The sequence below is a fragment of the Balaenoptera acutorostrata genome, chromosome 15, assembly GCF_949987535.1.
Source record: "Balaenoptera acutorostrata chromosome 15, mBalAcu1.1, whole genome shotgun sequence".
NCBI classification, from domain to species: domain Eukaryota; kingdom Metazoa; phylum Chordata; class Mammalia; order Artiodactyla; family Balaenopteridae; genus Balaenoptera; species Balaenoptera acutorostrata.
In genome coordinates, this window is record NC_080078.1 from 27,119,016 (window position 1) to 27,146,447 (window position 27,432).

General features: G+C 38.8%; 1 protein-coding gene across 11 annotated transcripts in view; it reads right to left on the reverse strand.

Annotated features, from left to right (window-relative positions):
- MRTFB (myocardin related transcription factor B) overlaps positions 1–27,432 on the reverse strand; it is a 196,910-nt gene that overhangs the window by 63,603 nt on the left and 105,875 nt on the right. Inside the window, exon 1 of one of the 11 annotated variants that reach the window (XM_007188369.2) lies at positions 11,488–11,824. The exons of the other annotated variants lie outside the window; for them this stretch is intronic. Coding sequence (XP_007188431.2) covers positions 11,488–11,608 — 121 coding nt within the window. The 5' untranslated portion in view covers positions 11,609–11,824. Of the gene's footprint in view, positions 1–11,487; positions 11,825–27,432 lie in introns of those variants that run through there. 11 annotated transcript variants of the gene reach the window in all.

A 27,432-nucleotide genomic window follows, 5' to 3' on the forward strand; every position in this document is an offset into this window, starting at 1 on the left:
CTTTGCAATCCAAGTGGTTGTACCACTCTATATCCCCACTTACAAGGCAAGAGAGGACCTTTTTGCTCATCCCTTCCCCATAATATACATCATCATGCTTTAAGGTAATTTAAAATTCAGAAACAAAGATCACTTACTCTTACCTAAGGCTATCAGCAATATTATGCCAAAGAAATAGTAAAATCTGAAATAACTAGTAAGCAGTAAGGGACCAATAGATATCAAAAGAATTAGTGAGAGTGATGGGGCTGGGTTTTTGACTGAATGCAGAGATATTTACAGTGGTTGTCAGAAGCTCAGGTTAAGCTTTCATTTGTAAACCACATATTTATTTATAAATTTGGTAGAATTTTTCTCATGTTCCAGGACAGAAACCTAATAAGCATAAGACTTCTCATTCTTTTTTCTTCAATTCCAACACAGCTCAGAGATGTAACAGACAGATTTGAGAAATACTCAGAACAAAATCAACACTATGTGCTGAGGGACTGGATGTTGTGTTTGAAGGAGAAAAGATAAAGATGGTGCCTGGGTTTCTGGCTTAAGCACGTGGGTGGACCACTGACTGAATAAAGAATACATCATGGCCGTTTAGGGAGTTAAGTCTTGGACATGTCTGAATTAGAAGCTGAGATGTCAAAGTGACAACTGGCTCTATGGGTCCAGATTTCAGAAGGTAGCTCTTGGCAGGAGACTAAAATTTGGAGGTTGTCACTTATGTAGTATTTGAAGCTATGGGAGTTTGCCAAGTAGAGAATATAGAAAGAGGAGGCAAGAAGCAGCACAGGACCAAGTTCCTAGGAAATCCAACAATTAAAAGCCCATTTTTATAGGTCAGATAGGGGATGAAGGTCCAAAAAAGGAAGTGAGAGGAAGCTGCCTAAGGAGGAGGAGAAGCCTGGAGAGTGTGTATAAAAGTGTTTCTAGAAAGGGGTCATGACCAACTGGATCCAATGCTGCTGTTGTAATACATGAAGGAGCTGCTTTTTGGAGTGATGGATGGAAATCAGGCTGGAAGAGGTTAGGGAGGGGTAAGAGTAAGAATGATAGTAATGGAAGCAATGCTTTCAAGATGTTGCCCAGGAAGGGTAGGAGAGAGGCGAAAGCTTGAGGGGTATGGAACTTCAGGCTGGAACATACTTGAACAGGTTTACAAGCAATGAAGACAAGAGAGAAAAGGGGAGGGGAGAAGAGGGAGAGAACGGGAATGAATGAATATGAATGAGAATAAAGGAGAGAATAAGAGGTAGCAGATCCCTTGAAGGGGAGGGGATTCAGAGCAAACAAGAACAACCTTGTTAAGAGCCACTTCCTCTATCATGACAGGAAGGCAATGAGGACTGGATACAGCTGCAAATAGGTTTATAGATGTGGTCTGGGACGTCCAGAGAGTTCCCAGATGATGGCTTTTATTTTCTCAGAGAAGGGGGAAGAAAGGTCATCTGTTCAAAATGAGATGAATGAAGGAAACGTCAGTTTTGAGGCTAGTGAAGGAGGTTTGAAATAATCACTGCAGACTGTGAAGAACAAGTTGAAAAGAGAAACATGGTTATTTTTTCTTGACATGCTCCAACTAATAATGGCAACAGCTTGGGGGAGAGAAGTCAGTTAGGAAACGGCAAGTTACTCACTGGCTGTGAACGATATCATTTTCATCAGAGAAAAAGACCACAAGATACAAAATTAGAACATTTGGCAGTTCTTTCTCAAGCTCATTATATAAAATTTTAGTTCAGAACAGTTGCAGCCCAGCAATTCCACTTCTCGGTGAACTGAAGTTAAAACAGGTACTCAAACACACACATGTACACCCATGTTCACAGCGGCACTATTCACAACAGCCAAAAGGTGGGAACAGTCCAAATGTCATCAACAGATGAATAAACAAATCCTGGTCCATCCATACAGTGGAATATTATTCAGCCATAAAAAGAAATGAAGTACTATATAAGCCACAACATGGATGAATTTGAAAAACATTACACTAAGTGAAAGAAGCCAGATGGCAAAAGGTCATATATATTATATGATTCCATAGAAGTGAAATATCCAGAATTGGTAAATACACAGAGACAGAGCTCAGATTGGTGGCTACCTGGAACTGGGGGGAAGTCACTGCTTAATGACTACAGGGTTTTTTCTTGGGCTGATGAAAATGTCTTGGAACTAGATAGAGGTGTACTTGCACAACATTGTGAATACATTAAATGCCCCTGAATCGTTCACTTAAAATGGTTAATTTTATGTTGTGTGAATTTTACCTCAATGGAAAAAACGGAACAGTTGGCAGGGCAATTGACTTTAAGAAACGAATTACTCAATAATCAAATTTCTTATTTCCCACCCATCGCTAGCTAGCCCCCCTCACCATCATAATTCCATTAACCACCAACGGTGACTTCATCTTTTAAGGATTTGATAACTACAATAACAGCTATATATTATATCATATTCCCTGTCACACCAAATTCTAGGTTTTGTTGGTTTTCTGGGGGCCTCTAGTTCCCCTTCTAGATCTCATCCTTATAGTCTAGCACCTTCTACAATGCTCACCATACAGAAGTTTTAATAAACATGTTTTACTTAATTTTGCACGGTATACTTACAAGTATATAACTGAGTTACTATTTTCTAAGGAAAAAGAATTCTAGCCAAATTTAAGAATAAATCACCAAGAGGATTTTGTATGGGCAAGTGATTATCATGGGACAGAACCAACACTTGTCTTGCTTAGTCGTATGACTTTGAGGCTTCAGATATTTCTGAATTGATGTTGGTGGTAGAACAGAAGACAAAATCTATTTATATTGTTTCAAAGGGTAAAAGAAGACTGAAAAAGGGAACACTAAGGGCAAAGGAGTAAAGAAGAGCATGAAAAACTGGTAGACAGTAATTTCTTTTCATCTCCATTTACAGTTAATGTGAAATTTAGGCTGCATTAGAGAAGCGTACAAGCACTTAAGCACTCTCGTAGATGATAAAAAGTAGCAACCGAAGATTACAGACTTTGGGTTGTATTTTCAGGGGTCTAATTTGCCAATTATAAAATAAGGTTCTTCTTCAAGTAATTTAAAATAATGAAATGCAAAGAGGCCAAAAATAAAATGGTGGTTTGTCCTATAAGAGCCACGCTATCTGCATTGATTAAGCAAACTCCCGTCAACACTCCTGTCTGAAGCCAAAGCAGAGTTAACACAGTATGCACATAAATCTAAACCTCTGACACTACCGAGCGCAAACAGCATTCTGATCAGGAATTTTTATATTGTGATTATTTTCCATTTAGGAAAAGGAGAGACAACATTAAGTTAATTTAAAAAAAACTGCGCAAATCAGTGTTTGAAAGTTAGGCCTTAGACTACCTAGGAAATACTGCCTTTCATCCAATATCAGAAAGTCTACTGCATCCTTTGAAGTCCACTGGGGTGAGGGGTGCCGGGGAAGAGGTAGGTGATACAAACTGTGGAATTCTAAACCACTGTCCCTTGCTGGTAGGGAGGTCACAGTCAAGAATGCAACATTTATCCTCTATTAGGAATTAAAGAGCAAAAATGAAGTAAAAACTAAAAATGCTAGCAGTCCAGGCTAATGCACTGTAGGTTTCCTGCATTAATCTGCACCGTGAGGTCAGGAAGACAATGTTTTCAACACTCAGCCTTGGAAATTTACAGGTACTCTGATAACTCTGTGGTTGGCTGCTGCTTCTGTTTCCATGGAAACAGGCTGCTAAAAATGGGGCATGTTTCTTTAAACTGATCATACCTTCACACAAATTCCCCTCTCCTTTTTGTCAAAAGTTGGAATGAATTAAGTATGCTTCTCATGGTATGACAACGTGATGTCAAGCCAGGGGACCTGGTACAGAATAGCAGGGATAATGTTAGCCTGTGGCAGACATACAGAAAGATATTATACATACCTATGTGCATCTAAAAAAATCTCACTTGGTTAAAAAGTAGTGGAAATAAATTACACAGTGGAATAAATGGAAGTATAACACAAATAATAGGCATTGCAAAAGTAAAATCATCCACTTAAATTGCCTGATCACCAGCAATGTAAAGAGCTTTAAAAAAAACCTGATTTGTTTTTTCAGACAATTAATTTTTAATCTGTAGGACCATGCTGGTTCTATACCTGAATGTCTAGATTTCTTAACCCTCCATGTTTCCAAAAGAAGATAATGTTTATTTTTCTTATTTTGGGGGTAATCAAAAAGTCTACATTTTATTGCTGCATTAGAATTTCAGTGTGCAGCTATAGGCAGAGGTGCTGACAGCTTTTTTTTTTTTTAATCTTTATTGGAGTATAATTGCTTTACAGCGTTGTGTTAAGTTTCTGTTGTACAACAAAGTGAATCGGCTGTAAGTATACATATATCCCCATATCCCCTCCCTCTTGTGTCTCCCTCCCACGCTCCCTATCCCACCCCTCTAGGTGGTCACAAAGCACCGAGCTGATCTCCCTGTGCTATGCAGCTGCTTCCTTCTAGCTATCTATTTTACATTTGGTAGTGTATATATGTCAATGCCACTCTCTCACTTTGTCCCAGCTTCCCCTTCCCCCCTGTGTCCTCAAGTCTGTTCTCTACGTCTGTGTCTTTATTCCTGCCCTGCCACTAGGTTCATCAGTACCGTTTTTTTTAGATTCCATATATTGCGTTGTGCTGACAGCTTAAAGCTCTTTCCTAATCCCTCTAAATTGGAAAAATGTATGTTGTATAAAAGATTCTGAAATGCCTTAGTGTAAATTCCTAAGGCAGTTTCTCTGAATAAAAAGACAATTAACAATGAAACAGGAAAACAGTGGAATATTATTTACCTCCAGTTTTTCCCAGAATAGTAAGCACATGCTACTCTCTTGAGGTCATTTGATCCTGGCTCAATATCTTGGTGTTTTTCTTCCCATTTTGTGGATTCAGGAATGGGACATACATACACACACGCACACACACACACACAGAGTTGACCCTTGAACAACATGGCTTTGAACTGCACAGGTCCACTTACATGTGGACTTTTTTTTCAATAAATATAGTACCTGTATTTTCATTTTACAGATCTTTAACTAAGCGAAGGGGGGGGAAGTTTGTGTTTGATTAGAGATCACGATACGTAGAATCAAAAGAATTAGGGTCTGAGTCCTGATTCTACCCAAACTGTTTTGGTTTCCTGCCCTTGGTTGAGTCATTTGTCAATTCCTTTGTTTCTGAGGCAGAGATAGCAGTACTCGGATTTGTGACTGCGCATGGCGGGGGGTGGGGCGGGGGCGGGAGGCCGGCGCCCTTAACTCCCACGTTGTTCAACGTTATATATGTATACCTACACACACATGTGCCAATTTGCCCACAAAAACATAAGGAGAACAGAGAACTTGTGACACAACTTGTGTGCGATCCTAATGTCAGAGCAACTGTGCATGATGATGCAGATCAAAGGATGAGCTGCAGTTGTTCAGGCCAATGGGGTGGGGATGGGGTGGGGACGGGTGGGCAGGGAGAGGCCTTCTGGGAGAGAACAGCTGCGGAGGGAGAGAGAAGTGGCGCAGAGGCAGGGCCTCACTTGCTGAAGGCGGCCAGAGTGTGGGCGGAGATCAGCTGGGCAGCTCTATCTCTACTTGAGTCAAGACTCCTGTTGAGATTCTATTTGAGGAAGGGGACCTGGATAAGGGTGGGGCTGTGGTGAAACAGTGCTGTTGAGAAATGAAATATTTTTGGGGTAGAATTGACAGATTCGATAACCAGATTTGGTGACAGGCTATGAGGAGAAGGTCAAGGAAGGTGTCAGGGATCACTCCCATTTTGGGTTCCTGCCGTGAGCTAATGGGGGGAAGGAGGTGCCACTGACCGAAAGACAGGAAACCCTGGAGGAATGCGCTTCATGGGAAGAAGTAAGGGGCCTACTGGAGCCGTCAGGGATGCAGATGACCGTGCAGGCCTGAAGCACATGAGAGGCGCCTGGCGCTCACAGTCGGGGATCCTCACTCATTTGGACCAGAGCACACAGAGGTTTCTTCTGCTATCTCTTTTATGTGTGTGTGTGTTTTAACGTCTATATTATCATTCAGTTTCCCACTTTCCAGGCTGTGAGCTCCTTGAATGCCATTGCTTATAGAGGTTTACAACTTCCAGCATGATGCAGTGGAGAAGCACTCAAATTTCTGCCAAATAAAATGATTTCCAATAAAAAGTTAAATTATATAATTTCATCTCAAAGGCAGCATATACCCATTTTTAAAAGACACTGAATTACATCTGGGAAAAAGAATCTTCTACTTTTTCCTTCATACCTGTATGTTATTTGAATTTATTTTAAGGACCGTATCTTACACTTCAAATTTATTTTTAAAAAACCCATTAATTTAGCAATACCTCACTTGTACAACACTTTCAATTATGTAGAACACTGGCAGAAAACAAAGAAAGAAGAAGTTCCCAAAGAAATAAAAATAGATGTTGCAAAGTTCACGTGCTTTACTTATAGAAGAAGGCTGGGTAGCATTCTCTATTTTAACTGCTTATTTCTCTGCTTCTCCCAGTATGACTCAATAAATTTTAGTTGAATCAACAACAGAATCAGGATTCCACTATTACATTTTGTTTATTTGTTGCTTACTTTGAAGATTAGAAGCAGCGAGTCAGAGAAGGGAAAAGCAGCCGAACGTGGCAGATGACAAAAATCAAATAATAAACAATGATTCTAGTAATCTAGTAATGATCTAGGGATCATTCTGTGCATGGGCAAACGGTTTTATACACCTCAACAATGACTTAAGGCACCAATACATTACATACAATACATTTCGGGTTAGCCATTAATTTATAATTGAATTTTAAATTATATCTGAAGGTAATAGTTCAAACGACATTGTTTAAGAAGGCAGAGAGGGGTATAATATTCTTCAAATACTTATTACATAATAGTAATGTATCTTTGAGATGCAGGACACTGGGAGTGAGGTAGAAAAATCATCCAAACAATGACACTATCTCCAAGAAATATTATGGTCTAATAGTGAAGATAGTACAGACACATACCACAGTAGCAAAAGGTGACATGCCATAAAAAGATGCAGAGCAAGTTACTGGGAGTATATGATAGAGAAGAAATTATTTTTAGCTGATAGGATCAGGTGACTTTCTTTAGGAAATGGCACAGGGATTGGGTTTTAAGAGACTCTGGACCTGCAAAGCTGGGGTGAGCAGCTTTCCAAGAGAACGTCCAGCAGTGATGGAAATGGTTCATAATCTGCATGGCTCTATACAGAAGCCACCAACCAGGTGTGGCGTCTGAGTAACTGAAATGTGGAGAATGTGGCTGAGGAGGTAAAATTTTAAAAACTTCACTTCATTTTTAATGATTTTAAATGTAAATCTGAACAGCCATATGAGGCTAATGGACAGTGCAGGTAGAGTATGTATGAGATAATTTCTGCCACTTAGAAAAGTTTTGGTGCTTTAATAAAGGTATTTATTTAGTCTATTTTCCCTAGGTTGAACTGCTCAGAATATCTCAGACAAATGTGCATTTTTTCCATACATAGATCTCCTATAGCCATGTCCCAGCGCACCACATTAATCCACTCCGCTGTCTATGATGCAGTCTGCCTAAAACTTTCACATGCTTTATCGCAACTGTTACTACCCAGTCTATGACAGAATTGGGAATGTGGTTCCCCAAAGCAGTAGCTCTTCTCCCCACCAGCCATGGCTGAGCCACACAATAAAAGGAGCCCAGATCCCCGAGCCATTTCTTAGAGGACGGCTGACTAGGATAGCTGCCCAACCCACCTGGGACTATGTTTTGAGCAAGAAATGCGCTTTGATTGGTTAAAACACTGAGTTTGCGGGTTGTTTGTTAGAGCAGGTAGTTTAGTCAAAGTCATTAATACACAAGCCAGTTTTCTTTCTTTGGTGTTTCATTTTCACCATTAGAGAGCTCCGTATATTGAACATCAATTTTTCCTCTTTAAATTGATTTGCTACATTTTGTCTTTGATAAATACGGGATATAACTAGCTGGTAGCACTGGCATTATGATTCATCATCTCAATAACGCTTCATATTAAACCATTTATCTGAATTAAACATCTCAATTTATTTGATTTTTCCCTCAAGTTTCATGATTATTAATTTGTAAGTTTTCAAGTCAGTGATTTGTAATATCCTTTAGTTGTTAGAACCAGAAATTAAATTTAAATCTCATCTGTGATGAGTGCTATTAAAAAACGTTCTAAACCTTTTGTGGATAAGTCAAAAGTTGAGATTCCCTACTGCTGCTTTGACAAAAGAAACTAGTCTAAGGAAAATGTCCTATTTTGAAGTTGATCAGAATTCATGCCATTTATTGCTATTTCTCACCTGAAGCAGAAAATAATTAAATTCTCCAACTATATATGTGGGTTGGTATTTATCAAAAAGTTTACATAAGCATTAACAAAACTGTGAGGAGATATGCTTTATTATCCAAAGAATTCTCTGGTATGTAGTGACAACTATTCACAGGCGATTGACACTTGGAACATTTTTCCCTTAAATTTTCAATAGGTATTACTAAATTTTCTTGTTAAGGTGTCACATAAACTTTGAAACCTATGATTATCTGCTTACAAAATCTGTTTTTCCCCCTAATAATAATTTCAGCTAATTAGCACTGTCAACAATAACAGGAATTCTAAAATGTCCCCAAATAAGCAAGAACTAGAGCAACTACTTGAGAAGCAGAGGAGACCTCCCACCCCTCGCAGCAGACACCATCACAAACGCCAGGGACCCGGCTGTGTTGCTACGATTAGAATGGAATGGACCAAAATCTATCCTTCCTTCATTACCTGAAAACTTGTGATTCAGACACTGCCACAAATGAGTGGAACACCAAATATTATTCATGTGAAAGACAGTATTTTAAATTAGTATCCCTTAACACGAGGCATAAACCATAGACATGACTAAATAGTCAGAAATTTGTCTTTTGACAAGACAGCATAGGATCTAATTAGACTCTGGGGCATTTTAGCATTTGAACATTGCTGCCATATCAATAAGCTTTCACAGATTAATAAAACTGACATATGACCCAGGACCTAGCAGCAGGAGGAGCTCAGCAGTGGCCTGTCCCAAGAGTCTGATAAGGTCACCGCTGGTGCTCATCTGCAGGCAGGGACTGTGACACACTGAATTCCAGGAGTTCAACCCTGCAAAGGAACGTAGTCATTTTCAGAGGACGCCAAGGAAAAAAAGCAGCTTTCTGCAAAATTTCTCCTATTTTTTCTGTTCTAATTAAACTCTGGTCTAATCCTCTTTCGGTGTCACTACCTTTGAGGTAACAGATCACCTTTGATGTCTCTATTTTTTTTTTCCCCCCTCAGCCCTATCGCTAGCAAAAATAAGTAGAAATACAGTCTGTTGAGATAGAAAGCGAAGCCTAGTTCAAGGCAACTGTGCTGAGGTAGATGAATTTTATCATCCAGTCATTTCTGTGGAGTGTTTAAAAATATGAAAGTTCTCTCCCTGTACACCTCTTTATACTGATGAATTTACATGACAGTAAGATATATAAACACTTCTCTACTTTGTCAATATACACGAGATTTTAAAAATTAAATTTTAAATAGAAGTTAAAAGTAAAGGGTTAAAAAAATAAGAAGAGGGATGGCAAACCGGCATGAAACTGGGTATCTCATAAAGACACTATGAAGTAGGTATTGTTTATCTTCATTGTACAAAGGAGGAAATTAAGGCTTAGAGCAGTGAACTTGTCTAGGGTCACAGAGCTAGAAAATGGGATTTGATCCCAAGTATATATCACTTCAGAGAGTCCATGCTCTTGCTTTGTGACATTATACTACAGCACATGTATAAATTCAAAGCATGGTCACAACTGTTCGGGAAAGAATCGATACATTATGTAATCATCTCAAGGCAGTTTTGCCGTTCCTGTTGATAATTCTCCTATCCTGTTTTTATATTTTTAATTCTTGCTCTCTATACACCTTATCATACTGTTGTTATAACATCTTTTTATTTCTCCAATTGCATTTTCCTCCACTTTTCCCAGTTTTTCAAGTAGCGTAAAAATTGTTAAAAATTTATGTTAATAGGAGCTTAACACTAGAACTTGACTTAAATGATACATAGATAATCCCCTTTTTAAGTTAATGATTTAAAAAAATTAAGTTCCCCTCAGTGAGTCTCTAGAACATGCCCTAGAAGCTCTACCGGTGTTGATTTTACGAGAGTCTACAAGATCTGCAGCGCACAAGCGGGGGCGACCCCGCCGTCTGGTTCCTGGCAATAGCTATTGATACTTCATTGTGTGTCCTTTGTTTCCATCTACATGTTTTTTTCAACCAGTACCCAAAAGAAGTTCAACTCCAATAAGAAAACAACTATCGTTCCTTCTTCTTATTGTTTAAATATGCAACAATCTGTCATCACATTCTCCTTTTCTAAATGTATGAAAAAGAAAAGAAGGAATATCATTTTGGAAGAAGCTCAAACTGCTGCTTGGGCAGATAACTATATTTACTGTCTGGGTCTCCAGAAGATGAGGAAGAGCCAGTGGAGAGGTGAGGGGGCAGCTGATGGTTACTGTGGGGGGTTTTCCTCCCAAAGAACACTAGAAAATCAAATTTCAAATTAAACAAGCATCGAGAGGGGTGACTTTCATATCTCAAATTCAGAAAAAACTTATTCTCTGAAGATTCTGAATTTCTTACTCCATGGCCCCTGGTCTCCTGCTGCTGTAGTAAAGCACGCTGGGCACTGGTCTTGCCACACTTCAGTGTACCAGGACACAGGACAGCAGTGCCCGGAACTTTGGACATTTTCTTAAATCAGTCAGGGAGGTACCTGCGTGGTGGCCACTAACAATCACTGACAGCATTCTTAAGCTTACTCTTTGCTTTGTTAAAAAACCACAAAACTACGCAACGTGCCTAAAAAACAAAACAAAATGATGGTGCAATGTGCATTATAACCAATTAAACCAATCGTTTAAAGATACAATTAAGAAAGAGCTAGCTACCTTCCTGCTTTTAAACAATAAAAAACCATAAACATGTTAAATGGAAAAAAAAATCATTTCCCTGGAACTACGTGTTCGTCAATGTAAAAGAAGCAGGGTTCTGCATAACACTGGAAAGGAAATGGCCTCTCCTAAAGTTGGGTGGGGGGAAGCAAAAAAATTAGAGGACATGAGAAAATCGACAAAACGAACCTGGCAGGATTTCACCGAAATGAGGACTGGCTTCGTAAGTCCCCTTACTCTAGCAATTACTGCCACCTCCCTGGAGTCCTATCAGTTAGTGAGTCTTCAGAAAGAGCTACCAAGAACAGCCTTAAGCTTTCATTTCAAAGAACTGAGAGCGTGTAAGGTACGTGAGTGGACAGAGAGCAGACACACGGCATGGGAAGCAGACACACACGCTCAGCCTGGTGGACGAGAGCATGAATTTGGCAGTTCTGCCCCTGTCCACAGACAGACTGACCTTCCTTGAGACTTTTCTGGTTGCTCCCTTCAAGGCATTCCTTTTCTTTTAGTGGCTCGAAATCGCCAGCAGCTAAAATCTCCGGGAAGCCCTGTTGCTGCTTCTTGGAGCTATCGATCATGGTGAGAGGCTTCTGGAGACAGGCAGCATCAAGCAAGAGAAAAGCTCAATCTGCCAAACAGCAGAGGCCAGCGCTCGCAATCCTCTGGTCCCTGGGTCCTGGGTGCCTCCTCACAATACCCCGATCAGCGGGCAATTATGTCTTTAAGCAGCTGAAGGAGCTGTTACCCTTTAGTTGCCAGCTGGACCTGCAAATCGACTCCTGCTGCTGCAAGCCCGAAACTCTCTCCCACGTTGGGAGGCAGAGCCACGGAAGCACGATGATGCTGAAATCCCACCCCTTTTCCCAGCCAGCCCAGCTTCCCCCGCACTGGGGACTTCAATCTGCAGTTTGATGGTCCGCGTCATCTGACAAACACTGACTCAAGCAGTTAAAAATAAATCCTCTAGTTGTTAAAAGAGAAGACTTTGCTGATACCTTAGAAGACAAATTGCTGCCTGTGGTCTCTCTCTGGCTCTCTATAAACACAGCCACAGGCTGTGGAAATACTTTCTATCAGCCAGCCAAGCACATCCATTACTCATTAAGTTCTCCAGCTAAACAAACGGCGGTCTAGGGCACCCGAAGGAAGAGGGTCTTATCTCAGCAGAGGCACCACACTGAATAAACATGTTACTAGCATATCTGGATAAAAACAGAAGCATGTCACCACCACACTGCTTTCGTGGTGTGCTTTTTGCCGTTCCCGGCTCTCCCAGGCACAGCCGGTTCTCTCTGTCACAGGGAATGCCCGTAACTGCAGCTTTCTGCCTTCGCCAATGCAGACCCGGGCGGCAGTTCTCCTTTGTGCCGCTAGTCGGCCGAGAGAGTTAACATCGCCATGATTGTGCTAAGGAAGAAAATCTCCTCCCCTGTATTAAAGGCAGACACTGAGAGCTTCTAGTTCATAACAGGTTCCACCAGCAAGCAGCCAAGTTTAATTTCACGTGAGCTATCAACAACAGGCACCGTTTCCCCAGGTCACTGGCTGCCGCCCACTAGGCACAGGGACACTGCCTGAAGGAAATCTGCAGGTAAGGCAACTCCAGGCAAAGTGGAAATGCCTGCTTTCATACACACCAAACATCTGTCTGTCTACAGCTGTAGCCAAAAGAATCTGATTTGCATGGTTTGAAGTATGCTCCTTTGCAAAGAGGTCCCATAAAACCCATTAGAGGTTGTAAGAGCAGGAGACTGAATCCTCCTCCATGAGAGATCTGCTTTTGCTTTGTTCACTTTTTAAATAATCAACATCTAACAGAGTGCCTGGAATATTAGGGAGTTCTCAACAAATACTTGTTGCATGACTAAGTGAATGAATGAAAGCAGAAGATAATACTCAGAGCTCTTCTTTTGATAATACTCAGAGTTCTAAAGAAGTCCTAGGTCAGTGACCAAGAGTCACTAATTTTCAGATGAACAGCTACGTGTTCTTTAAAGGAAGCACATTTTCTCTTTAAAAGAAAATACACACATACACTTTGAATGTGCATGTGACATGATCCTTTTGTGGGATAAAGAAAGGCTTACATTTTTACAGCCAGAAAAATCAATATTCTCTTCATCATATAACAGAGATGGGGACTGGGTGAAGATTCTTTCCTTTGTCCCTGGTTCCAAGGCTGGTGTGCACTAAATCTGTGCTGTTCTAGAAAGATAGTTATCTATCCTTCTCCAGCGTCTCTCAAGAATGGGATTACACAACACATGACATGCTTCTTGTCAACTGAAATTCCTTCTGAGGCAATTTAAGTCCATCGTTGGTAGTCTAAACCCCTGCAGGAACAAACTGCGACGACTTTAACACACTTCTCAAAAAATGCCCTCAAATGCTCTGCTACTATTTCTGATCCTAAGGCCTCCATTCTTCTAAATTAACTGTTCCTACACCTTTAAAGGAGTAAGGAAAAAACCCATCATTTTCTGCGGACATTCTTTGGGTCGGTCTGCAGAAAGTTTTGCCAAGTTTATCTCATTTAACCCCTAATAGCCCTTTGTGATCACTATGATTATTTGTACATTCTAGACATTTTACAGACCAAGACCAAAGTCACAGAGCTTGTAAGCAGCAGATCTGGAATTCAACCAACATCTTAGTTCTCCAAAGCCCACATCTTTTTTCTATGGCATTGCAATGCCTGCTGTCTTCTGAAACATGCTCCATTTCCAGGCTTTAGTTTGATCTTGGGACAGGTTTAAGAGCAGAGACCATTACTTTCATTGCCTTCAGGTAATTCTACTCCTGGTGAGGGAGAAGGAAGGCAACATAATCATACTAGAGTGCTTTTATGAAAGCAATTTAACTTTTCCTGAAATAATAACAACAGCAGCCAACTTTGTTTAGTGCTCTATACAAAGTTGTAGTGCACAGCACAGTCTAAGTGCTCTTCATATATTATCTCATTTATTCTGTTGACAGACCTGTGAGTTCAATGTTGTTATCCTAATTTACAGATGAGAAAACTGAGGCACAGGAAAATCAAATATTTTGTCAGAGATCACACATCTCATAAGTGGTAGCCAGGATTCCAAACAGGCAGCTTGGTTCCAGAGCCTACATTTTTAATTGCTTTGCAAAAAGAACAACAAAAACAATAAACCCCAACATTCTCCTTTTCAGGATGTTGTTTATAAAATTGTACCCAATTTTTTGGCCACAAGTTTAGAAACCTGAGTAAATACAGAGCTACACCATCCATTTAAAAATTCTTTATTGGCCATGTGTATGTGTGTGTGTGTTTAGTATGTTAAAAAGTAATACAATTCTCTTTTAAGGATCCTCTGTAGTCTTATTATTTTTGTTTCTGATAAATATAAAAGATCTCAATAAGGAAACATTTTCTGGCTGTAGATTTATATTAAAAGTCTTGCCTCTGTAGTTTTGAAAGGCAATAATAATTTCTCTAGTGGTGAATATGCTTAAAAGAACATTTATTTTGCTATTTTAAAAAATTCTGAAATAATTTCAAATTCAAAAAGCCTTTTTCCCCTGAACCATCTGTGAGAAGGCTCTGACACGATACCCCTCTTTACCCTAAGTGCTCTGGTTTATAATTCCTACAAACAAGGCTATTCTCCCACATAACCGCAATATGACCATCAATATCATGAAATTAACCCTGATATATCACTGCCACCTAATCCACAGACTCCATTCAAGTTCTACCAGTTGTCCCGACAACATCCTTTATAGCAGAAGGACCCAAACCAGAATCACATATGGCATCGAGTTTTCAAGTCTCTTTAGTTTTCTTCCATCTTGAACAGTTAGTTCCTCAGTCTTTCTTGATATTTCTTTCTTTGACTTTTGAAGATTACAGGCTGGTTACTCGGTAGAGTTACTCTCAGTTTGAGTTCGTTTGATGTGTCTTCATGATTACATAGCAGTCGTGGCAGGAATATTTTTGGCAGGAAACCACAGAAGCAATGTAATGTGTTCTTTGCATCCCATCAGGTGGTGTACAAATTCAATTTGTCTCATGGCTGATGATGTTTATTTTAATTTATTAAAATGGTATTGGCCAGGTTTCTTCACTGCAAAGTTAATTTTTCTCTCTGTAATTAATTATTTCATGGGGCTGAGTTATTTATTACTAGAATGACTCCAAATGATGATTTTGAAAATTCTATCATTCCTTCTACATTTATTAGTGGCACATCCTACTGTAAGAAAAAAATTCTCTTTATTCAGTTTACATTATCTATTTATATCAGCATGGACTCAGCGACTCCTCCTTCTTTCAATGGGTTATAACATGTTCCTATCATTATTCATTTTGATGCTCAAATAATTCCAGATTTGGGAATTCCAGTGGGAATCCCTTTGAGCTGGCTTCAGCGTCTTATTGTTCTGAGCACTTTGAGCACTTTCTTACTTTTTGGCATAAGATGTTCCAGGCTCACCTTTTACTTTTCCTGCTCTGTTGAGAAACCAAGCTAGGTGTGCTCAATGCTATTCGGGTGTCACTGTTCCCAGGCCTTTTCTGTAGTCAGAGGTAGGAAATATGTGTGAGTTTATGTCTCCGTGTGTGTAAACACAAACATATTTACATCTCTCACTATTAACAGATGTAAATACAGACCTATATTTAAGTATGTACATCTATATTTATATATATTGAAAACCATGAGTTCACCCCAATGCCTCCAATTCCAGTCCAACCCCACAGGGTCATTCTCAGTTTCTTTCTTTTCTATATTTGTAAATTCCTCCTCCTATAGTGAGAATCTTGTCCCATGGTCTCTGCCACCCCACTCATGGATACCCCGTTCACCTCATTACTGTCACTGCTGTAGCCAAACCTAAGGCAGATGTCTGCTCACCCACCGGCTCTGAAGCATGGCACTGGACTGCTGCCCCCACTCCCACGGGGCAGCTGCCTTGCTCAGCCCCACATAATGTCTCTTGGATTGAATTAGGGCTGGAGGGAGGAAGGAGACCTGCCTTCTCTCCTGGTAGGAGAAGCCCACAGTTATCATGTGAACTGCTTTCCGGTAGGTCTGCCTTTGTTCCTTACTAAATGTGCTACATCATCTTCAGTGGCACTTGGCTCTATTGTCACGAGTGGCATTTAACTTCAAATGATAGGTGATTAAATTCACTTTGGCTATGATAAATATGCTTCCACAGTGTTTGTGTCTACACTCAAAAGAGCTGTTTTAGTATGAAAGAGAGTACCATAAATCAAATCAATTTTCCCACTACCCCAAGCATAGATATTTAATAAGCGTGAGAAAAACTGTATGGCTTGGAGACTAGGAACAATCCAAGAAAGGCCTCAGGGAATCAGAACAGAAACAAACATGGCTCAAGGGACCTACACAAAAACCTGGCAGAGTCAACATACGTTCACAAAACTGCTGACGAGAAAGACTATCATTGTGATGATGCTGTGCTTCAATAAGGAAAAACCTGAGGATGTTACTGACTGGGCAATGTTCCGCCAACGTAAAAATACTCAAAAGTAATGAATAAAATAATTAGTAACAGAATGCAAAGAGACTGCTAAATACTAAGTACTGTTTGTACTTCTCCTGCAGCACTCCGGACCTCGGGATTGAGGAAGATGCCCTTTTCTTTTTGCCTTCCACCTCTTGGTGCTTTGGAACAGGTCCTCAGGTGACCATTCACTGAAGGAAATGCCGGCACTTTGGGGCTTCCTTCACACAGTCTGAGCACAGTATTACAACACTTATGGAGTCGTAGTCAGTCAGATTGGACGCATTTAGGGAGAAAAATTTCAGTCCAGGTTACACCTAAATTTTTTTCCTAAGGGTGTCATATTTTCAGTAAAATACATATTTGATCCTTAATTTTCTCCTTTTTAACATTACAAATGCCACTATAAAATATATCTTTAGACAAACTAAATGGAATGGTAAATTCCAGTAATTTCATAATTATTAAGCCCAATTTGATAATACTGATAATTTTAAATATTTTTTGTAAACAAGGACAAGTACAGAGTGCTATCTGTGAAATCAGACAGCATATCTTAAAAGTCCTTCATTTTTACCACTGTTTAAATACATGGATATTGAATAGTACTGCAGATATAAAGAGATTATGGAAACGACTGTTTCATGAGGAGGGATACATTTTTCTAACACTTCTAAGATAAGATTTTGAAAGAATATCAATGATTTGAGCAACTAAGTATTGTAGCATAACTGAACACTACAACAGGGCCAAACAGCCTGATAGTTTCGTTTGTAATCTGTGCTTATCATCATCTTTCATCCTAGAATGCAGCCAGGACCGGCACGGAGGCACTTCCCTCCTGTGTTTGCCTTATCCTCTCTGAAGATGTGAACGGCAACCCTGGCAAGGTTTTTCAGGACTGAATTCGGACCATTAACCTCTTTGCTGATTAACCTCTGCTTACACTGAGGGGAGAGAACTTCCTTTGGGGCGGGGCAACCAGTGGGGGAGGCAGAGGACCTGCTTCCTAGCTCTTCCTCAGGCGGTCCTCACGTGACAGTGGCACCACTCAATCGCAGCATTCTGGCAGCATCTCAGTTACTGGTGTCCTTTGTCTTCTCCCCCCCACCCCAGGTCTTTAGTACGGATAATCAAGAGACGAGAGGATATACTTTATCAGCTTTGAGAAAGTCATCCAAATCCTTTCTCTACTTCTAAGCCTGAGAGTTACTTATAAATGTATAAATACAGACAACTGGCTGGAAGATTTACAACCAAGAGCCTTCCTTAGATTATATTTCTTCAAAGCAGACTTCCTTGAATTCTGAGTTATGGACTATAAGGGAGAATGCAATGACTACAGCTTTGAGGGTTTAGCACAGATGGGAGGAGTGACAAGTTAAGAGGATCGAGTCCTAGCGAAGACCGGAAGGCACATCATCCAGTTACGACCAGTTTGATGCTGAGGTCAGCGCCTGTAGCAAGGAAACTGACTACCATAGTGTTTCTTGACCTCTTTTACATCATAGCTCCTGACCCTTTTTAATATAATTTTAAAAATCACTTTCCATGAAATTTTAGTATCACAGATTTACTGTATGTATTTATGTACTCTATGTATATCTGTACATTATACATTAAAAAGATTTATTTGCCTATACCCCAAGAGCCAATTTTCATTCCTGTTGAGAACGCTTAATTTACAAGAGGGAAAGCCAGTATTTCCTATTTTGTTGAGGAAAAAAATAATAAGAATGAACTGTATGTAGGAAACCCTCAATGAGAAAATAACAAATGTTCACCATCTGTGATAATGGTTTTTAGATCACAAGTAAATTTAGCAGGATCTTGAGGATCTTTCTGACCCTCAGCAGCTCTGAGGGAAACACGTATCGATATTTGTTTTGTTAAAAAAGAAAGTGCAGCTCAGCTACGAAATGATGTGTTTTCAAGTCGCTCTGCTGGTGAACACATATCCTTAATCCTGGTTTTCTCACTCCAACATTCTTTTCACCAAAAGCAAAAGCCTGTGGGGTTTTTTTTTCCTGTTTACTAAACTGAAATGTGATTTTCAGAGGCATGTATTTAAGAAAAATTGGTAATTTAATTTCAGGGGGATATAAGATCACAGATGGATTTTATGAAGGTTAGAGCCAGGATGGTTTTGTGGAAGGAACACAACTTCAGGGTTAAACATAATTCGGTTGTGAGATCTATGAGGTCTTGGAAAAGTGGCAACATCTTTGTGCCGGCCGCGGCTGCCTCATCTATAGCAGTGCATTAACGATAACAATAGCAGTAGCTGTTTTCTGTGATTATAAAAATCAGGAAAAAATGCATATAAAATTCCTAGGACAGGCACAACTGGCACTCCCCAAACGGTGGAGTCTGTCGGGGCTCATTTCTGGAATGACCTCCTTTGTCTGTTTCCCCATGGCTGCTTGTCTGCTAGGCTTGCGGTTTCTTCGGCAAGACATACACACACAGACATAAGTGCAGACCACCACACTAATCACCACACCACACACATTCTGTTTTCCAACCCCACCCTCTGAGGCTGCAGCGGGGTGCAGATGAAGTTCATCATTTTTTGGTTTGGCACTTAACACCTTCTGGTGTCTTTCTACTACTTGAGATTTCATGTATTAGATTAAATTTGAAATTTTTATACTCGCAGAGAACCCTGCTGATACTTTTTCACTTAACTGGAATAATGAAATAGAAAAACCGCCCCAGGTGACTAATCACAGCCAAGTAATCAGCCATGGGCTCTGAGAACTGGGTAGAACAAACCCGAGGACATACTTTCAGGAATCCAAGGATGTCTTCTTGGATGAGTTCTTTGTGGAAAATTTTAAAATTTCGTGTTTTCATTTTGTTAACCTTGAAAAAAGAATCAAGTGTTGCCATATAAGAATGCAAAGTAAAGAGAGCTGGACCTTGTGGTGATGACATATTCAGGCCTAGAGAAGGCAAAGTGATAGCAGCCTGCAGCGGTCTGAACAGAGAAGGGGGTGGAAGAAGCGAGGCACCGTGGCAGGGGGCAGCACAGGCTTGAGCCTAGGCGAGAGCAGTGAGCACCACGGTCAGGTGTCCAGCAGTCACATTTATACAGAATTGCAGGAGTCACAGGAAATTAACACCGATTTGAATTTCATTAGCTTTGCAGATTTCTGTAAATAACATACAAAAGTGTTCTTGTTTTGTAGTTGTGTAAGTGCTACTAAGCACAAGTTTATACTTCTTTTACAGTTGTACCTAATTCCGCAACATTACACTAATAAACATTAAGTCATCTCCTACCTGTTCTTAAAAGGTCAGTACATTTCTTAAGTTTGTGAACCACTGCTTTACCGTATAACTCAAATGGGGAGAGGGGACCCGTTTACTCTGCTGCTCACCTTCCACAACATATTCCTGAGGTGAGAATTAAGCATTTGCCTTTGTTTACCTAATCTGACTGGGGATCCTATTTTGCCATCTTGAGAGTCATGACAAAAGGTGGAGATAACACCAAGCATGGCTTGAGAAATTAAGGAGGCAAGAGGACTATGCAATTTCAATATAAAATCATGTCATGCCCTCACCCCTGCTCCAAAATGTTTCCTTTATCTCTTATTGACTCTACTTTGAATTACCTGCGCCACTGTTCCAAAGCATCTCCATTTTCCTCAAGGCCACGCTACATAACTACCCTTATACCTTTCTCAGCAAGTAACCTGGGATACTAAGATTTATGAATATTGAGGTCTTCAGACATAAACTCCACTCCACCTTCCCACTCCCATCCCACCTCCTGTCTTTGAGGAAAAAGCAATCTTTTTTCTTGCAGAGGGTAATCCAGACAGGACTGTAGTTCTCTCCCACCTACTTACAAAATTGTGATCAATGAATGAACCTTCTCCGCGAGGATCCTTGTGCCCACTGAGATTGCACTGGCATCAACTGTCAACCCTAAACACCCACCACTGCACACAGAAACACACGTGCCCTACTTTGGATTCAGGAGCTTCTTGCTTTCTAAACAGCAATTCCTAAATGAGTTTTCCTTCTGCAGTTAAAATACCCTTGATGTTAAGATTATATGCTCTACTCAGGACGAAATCATCTCTAATTTTGTAAGTTAGGCTTTGCTGGGAAAACAAAGATTTTTGTTTGTTTGTTTGCTTGTTTTAAAGGGAAGCAATGGGCTTAGCCTAGACCTCAGGTAGGTCCAGCTCCAGACAATGCACTTAAAAACCAAAGCTGTCTCACTCATCCTCACATTCTCAGTGCCTGGGACACTGCCTGCTCAATTAATGGTGCCTGGATAAATAAAAGAATGTCACTCAACTGACTCACATTCATCCAGGCCTCTCCCTACCAATGTAAGTCTGCCCACATTTCTTATCTTGGCATTCAAAGCCACTGATGCTTTGTCTCCCACTTTCCTGAGGAGCGTTATTAACCCTCGACATGTTCCCTATGCTTCAGCTAAATCAAGCTTCTTTTACCTCCTGATACACTCTGAGTTTTCCTTATCTTTGCTCAAGTTTTTTCTTCTGCCTGAAATTCTCTATTTCTGCCCATGGAAACTGTACCCAAGCAAGAACTAGCTCCAGTATCAATCTGTTTCAGAAGCTTTTCAGGATGTCTCTCAACACCCGCAAAGAGTCAGATCGAACACTCATGATACCTGTCATGGGAGGACTCAGCCTTCTGTGAATAATAATGAAGATGATGACGACGCTGGTACTAACGTTTATGTGTCACTTACTGTGTACTGAAGTGCTTTATTTATACATGATGCTAAGCACTTCACATATACCCACTCAGTTTACTCTTCTCAATAACTCTATCTACTACTCTCTCCTTTTTATACTGGGGTACTGAGAGGTTAAGTAACTTTCCAGCTACACAGCTTTTAAGGAGTAGAAGATGGATTTGTAACCTAGGCAGTATGGATGCAGACTACTAGCTTTTCTCAGTGGGTTATGTGAGAGAATTAAGCCCTAATATCCAAAGGTATCCACTGTATAAAATGAATTAACTTCTCTCCTATGTGTCTAGAATGGTACTAGCTATGTCATCCTTGGGATAATTAAGAAAATAGTCACTCTAATCACATGTATAGGGATTAATTTTCTCACAGAACCCTGGATGAAAAAGAAGTTGTTTTAGCAATTTTTTTTTTCAATTAGAAAAGTAAAAAATATTGCATAGGTCTTAATCCTTGACAATAAAGTGTATTTACGAACAGCAAGTATCTCCATGTAAACAGTTCTGGTTGGAAGACCCAGAGGGCACTCCTCTGGGGGAGGGGATGCTTTTCACTGCTTCACTATGCTTTCTTTTAATGTGTCTGGATGTTCTTCGTATTCCTGATATCCCTTCCTCATCTTAGTAAACCTTACAATCTTCAAAAGCTGCAACTGCATCTCATTCATCTTTGTCTCCTATGAGAGCCATCCCAGTGTTTAAATCATGTTCACATGGTCATGTTTCTCTTTAATTAAGTAAATTCTTACATTCAGTAGTCCAGGCTAGTTGATAAGCACCTTCCTTACAGGAAACTAACAACTAACACTACCTGTTATATTTTTTTGGTTGTATCTGACAGGCATTTAAAAATCAAGATTACTGAGGTATAAAGACAATGAGATACACCCATTTAAAGTGTATAATTTGGTGAGTTTTGATGGAGGTATACACCTGTGAAACCATGGTCCCATGTGAGGTACAGAACATTTTCATCATTCCCAAAGGTTTCTTCTTGCCCCTTTGCAGTACATACTTCTGCTACACCCAGCTTCAGGTAATCACTGATCTGCTCTCTATCATTATGGATAGTTTGCCTTTTCCAGAATTGCAAGTAAATGAAATCATACAGTATGCAGTCTTTTGCGTTTGAGTTCTTTCACTAAGCATAATGATTCTGAGAGCCACCCATGTTGTTGCATACATCAGTAGTCAGTTCCTTTCTATTACTGAGCAACAATTCATTGTTGTATGGAGAGACCATATTTTGATTATCCATTCACCTGTTGATGGACATTTGGGTACTTTTCAGTTCTGAGCTACTATGAATAATTCTGTCATGAACATTTTTGTGTAAATCTTTGTGTATATAATTATACTCCTTTCTTTTGAATAAAGGCTTGGTCATATAGTAGGTATATGCTTAGCTTTTGAAACTATGGTTTCTTCAATAGAACTTTATTGGCAGCTTTATTTGTAATAGCCAGAAACTGCAAATAACCATCCATACATAGGTAAATGAATAAATAAATTTTGGTGTATCCATACAATAGAATACTAATCATCAAAAAAGAATAATAAACAACAATATGGATAAATCTCAAAATAATTAGGCTGAAGGAATGAAGCCAGACAAAAAAAAGAGCACATGATTCCATTTATAAAAAATTCTAGAAAATGCAAACTATAATCTATAGTGACAGAAAGCAAATCAGTGGTTGCTTGGAGACTGTGGTGGAAAGAAGAATGATTACAAAGGGGCATGAGGAAATTTTTAAGGGTGATGAAAATGTTCTTGATTATGGTGATATCAAAATTCCTCAAGTTGAATACTTTAAATATGTGCAATTTATTGTATGTCAGTTATACTTCAATAAATTTGTTTCTCTTAAGACAATGGCACTTGTGGAAACAGACAAATTCCTTGATGTGATATGATAACTTTGAAACAGTCTCTACTATTTACAAACTTTAATGCAGTAGAAGATTATTTTCCTGGGTGTCTGAACTCTGAAAACAACTGAGCAGCAGAATTGCTCTAAAGAATCTTAAGACAAAAACAAAAAAACAACAACCTATTAAAGTAAGTAAAATAAAATAAAATAAGTCCCATGTGTAATAACTGCGTTATTTCTCATGTGCATGCTAGTGGTGTGACCTGGAGTGTTGTGACTGATAGGCCTGCATGATATGGGTGGACTGATGTGTGTTACAGGTGAGGATGGTGAAGGGGTAGTGATCCTGAACATAGAAAACATAAAATTCAAGAGAAAAACATTTTACACGACAAAGGACATCTTTTAATGCTAAAAGCCGGATTCAACAATGAGGCTATAACAGCTGTGACTATGTACAAAACAACATAACTACTGTTATAAAACAAAAAGGACAGGAGATGCAATGTGACATAGACAAAAACACACAAATAACAGGAGACTCTAATCTCCCAAGCTCAGTACAAGACAGATGAAGTAGACAAAAAATAAGTAAGGATATACAAGGCCAAAACAGCATAATCAATAAGGAGATCTTATTGCTATATAGTGAACTTCACACCCTGATGACAGAGAAGACACCTTCTCAAAAAACATGGACTATTCAAAAAACAATCATATATTAGGTCACAAAGAAAACTCCAGTGAATTCCATAAAACAAAAAATATTATAAACAACACTCTGATGTCAATGTAATAACACTAAAAATTATTAATAAAATAAAAAACTAAAAAGTTTTGTCTACCTGGAAATTAATAACATCTTCTATTAACTCACAGAAAAGAGGAAAAATACAAACTGAAAAGAAAGAATTTTTTTAAGAAAGATAGTTTTGGGGGGTAGAATCAGAATCTATGGCAAATATTTAAAGCAGTGAGCAGAGAAAAATTCAAATCCATAAACCATTATATCAGTACAAATGAAAGAATGAAAATAAACTATGTGCCTCAGAGAAAAAAGATTAAAAAAACAAAGAATAGAGTCCTAGAGACCCTTGGGATGATATCATAAGATCATGCGCAGCTGGCGTTCCAGGAGGGCAGAGAGAGAATGAGGCAGAAAACATAACTGCAAATATAATGCCTGAAAACTCCCCAAATTTGATGAAATACATAAAGTTACAGATTCAAGAAACCTGGCAAACTTTCAAGTAGGATAAATTCAAGCACATACAGAAATCAATAGGCTTCAGATACATAAGCAAGCCGTTACAGAGCATAATAGTAGAGAAAACTCCATTAATAATAGCAAAAAGACAAAAACTCAGGAGTAAACTTAACAAGAAATGCACAAAACTCCTGAAAAACACAAAAGTAAGCTTGAACACATAGATAATCCTTGTTCATGAATAGGATAAAATACCACATTATTAAAATGTTGGTTGTCTCTAAGTTAATTTACACATTTAATGCAATTTCAATAAAAATAGCAACAGGCTTTTTAATTGAGCTAGAAAGGTGATTCTTAAGTTCATATGGAAAAAATAAAAACACCCAAGGCAAACCAGGAAAACACAGAAAAAAAAAAGTGGCACATAGGGGAGGAAGAAAGAGTCTGATTAGATAAAAATAAACTTGAAGTAGATCAGGGATGAAAATGTTAAAATAAAAAGAAATCAAACCATGAGTACTGTAAGTAAATACTGATGGGATCCTTGGACATAGGGGAAAGTTTTCTATGACCCCGTATCCAAATGCAATAAAAAGAAAAGACTGATAAATTCTCACCACGTTAAAAACAGAACAAAAACACTGAAGAGGAAGGGTTAATCTCCTTAATACATAAATAACTCTGTAAAAATGAAAGAGTTTAAAAACCTGACAGAGAAATGAACAGATAATTCACACTCTTCTCCGAAAAAAGATTCTGAAATGGCCCTTACGCATGTGAAAAGATGTTCGACCTTACTCATAATTAGAGAAGTGCAATTAAAGTTACATCAGATGCCAAAAAAGTATGACAACACATTCTGTAGGTGTGGCTGTGGGGGAAATGTTTATTTCTCACACATTGCTGATTGGGGTGCAAACTGGAACATCCCCTCGAAAGAGGAATTTAGCAATATCTAACAAAACTACAAATGCGTTTACCTTTTGACTCAGCAATTCCACATCTAGGAAGTTACCTGATGTGTATGTGTATGTATATATATATATATATATATATATATATATGCTGCTTACAAGAGACTTCAGATCTAAAGACACACAGAGATTGATAGTGAGGGGATGGGAAATGGTATTCCATGTAAATGAAAATGAAGAGATAGTTGGGGTAGCAATACCTATATCAGAAAAAACGGACTTTGAAACAAAGACTGTAAAAGGAGACAGAAAAGGACATTACATAATGATCAAGGGATCAATCCAATAAGAATAGATAACAATTGTAAAAATATATGCACCCAAAATAGGAGCACCTAAATATATAAGACAAATATTAACAGACATAAAGGGAGAAAGTAACAGTAACGCAATTAATAGTAGGGGACTTTAACATCCCACTTACATCAATGAACAGATCATAAAGACAGAATATCAATAAGGAAACACTAGCCTAAGAAACACATTAGACCAAATGCACTTAATAGATATAGGTACAGAACATTCCATCCAAAAGTGACAGAATACGCATTCTTTTCATGTGCACGTGGAACATTTTCCAGGTTAGCTCATATGTTAAGCCACAAAACAAGCCTTCGTAATTTAAGAAAACTGAAATCATATTAAGCATCTTTTCCGACCACAAACACATGAGACTAGAAATCAACTACAAGAAAAAACTGCAAAAAACCACTAACATATGCAGACTAAAAAATATGCTACTAAACAATCAATGGATCCCTGAAGAAATCAAAGAGGAAATTTAAAAATAGCTGAAGACAAATGAAAATGAAAACATAACAATCCAAAATCTATGGGATGAGCAAAAGCAGTTCTAAGAGGGAAGCTTATAGCAATACAAACCTACCTCAGGAAACAAGAAACATCTCAAATACACATCCTAACCTTACACCTAAAGGAAGTAGAAAAAGAACAAACAAAACCCAAAGTTAGCAGAAGAAAAGAAATCATAAAGATCAGAGCAGAAATAAATGAAAAAGACAAAAAAAAAAAAAAAAAAAGGAAAAGATCAATGAAACTAAAAGCTGGTTCTTTGAAAAGATAAACAAAATTGATAAACCTTTATCCAGTCTCATAAAGAAAAAAAGAGAGATGGCCCAAATCAATAAAAATCAGAATGAAAAAGGAAAAATTATAACCAACACCACAGATATACAAAGGATCATAAGAGACTACTGTGAGCAATTACATGCCAATAAAATGTACATCCTAGAAGGAATGTATGTACAAATTCCTAGAAATATACCATCTCCCAAGACTGAAGAAAAAGAAAATATGAATAGGCCGATTACCAGAAATGAAAATGAATCAGTAATAATAAAAACTCCCAACAAATAAAAGTCCAGGACAGATGGCTTCACAGGTGAATTCCACCGAACATTTAAAGAAGAGTTAACACCTACTGTCCTCAAACTATTCCAAAAAAATTGCAGAGGATTGCTTCTGAACTCTGTACCAATTTGTACCAGATTGCTTCTATACCAGGCCAGAATCACCTCAATACCAAAACCAGATGAAGCTAACACACACACACACACACACACACACACACACACAATTACAGGCCAATATCACTGATGAACACAAATGCAAAAATCCTCAACAAAATATAAGTAAACTGAATTTAACAATACATTAAAAGGATCACACAACATGATCAAGTGGGATTTATTCCAGGGATGCAAGGATAGTTCAATATTCACAAATCAATGTGATACACCACATTAAAAAACTGAAGAATAAAAATCATATGATCATCTCACCAGATGCAGAAAAAGCTTCTGACAAAATTCAACATCCATTCATGATAAAAGCTCTCAACAAAGTGGGTATAGAGGCAACATACATCAACATCATAAAGGCCATATTTGACAAGCCCACAGCTAATCTCATATTCAAGGGTGAAATGCTGAAAGCATTTCCTCTAAGATCAGGAATAAGACAAGGATGCTCACTCTCACTGCTTTTATGGAACACAGTATTCAAAGTCCTAGCCACAGCAATCAGATAAGGAAAAGAAATAAAAGGAATCCAAATTGGAAAGGAAGAAGTAAAACCATCACTGTTTG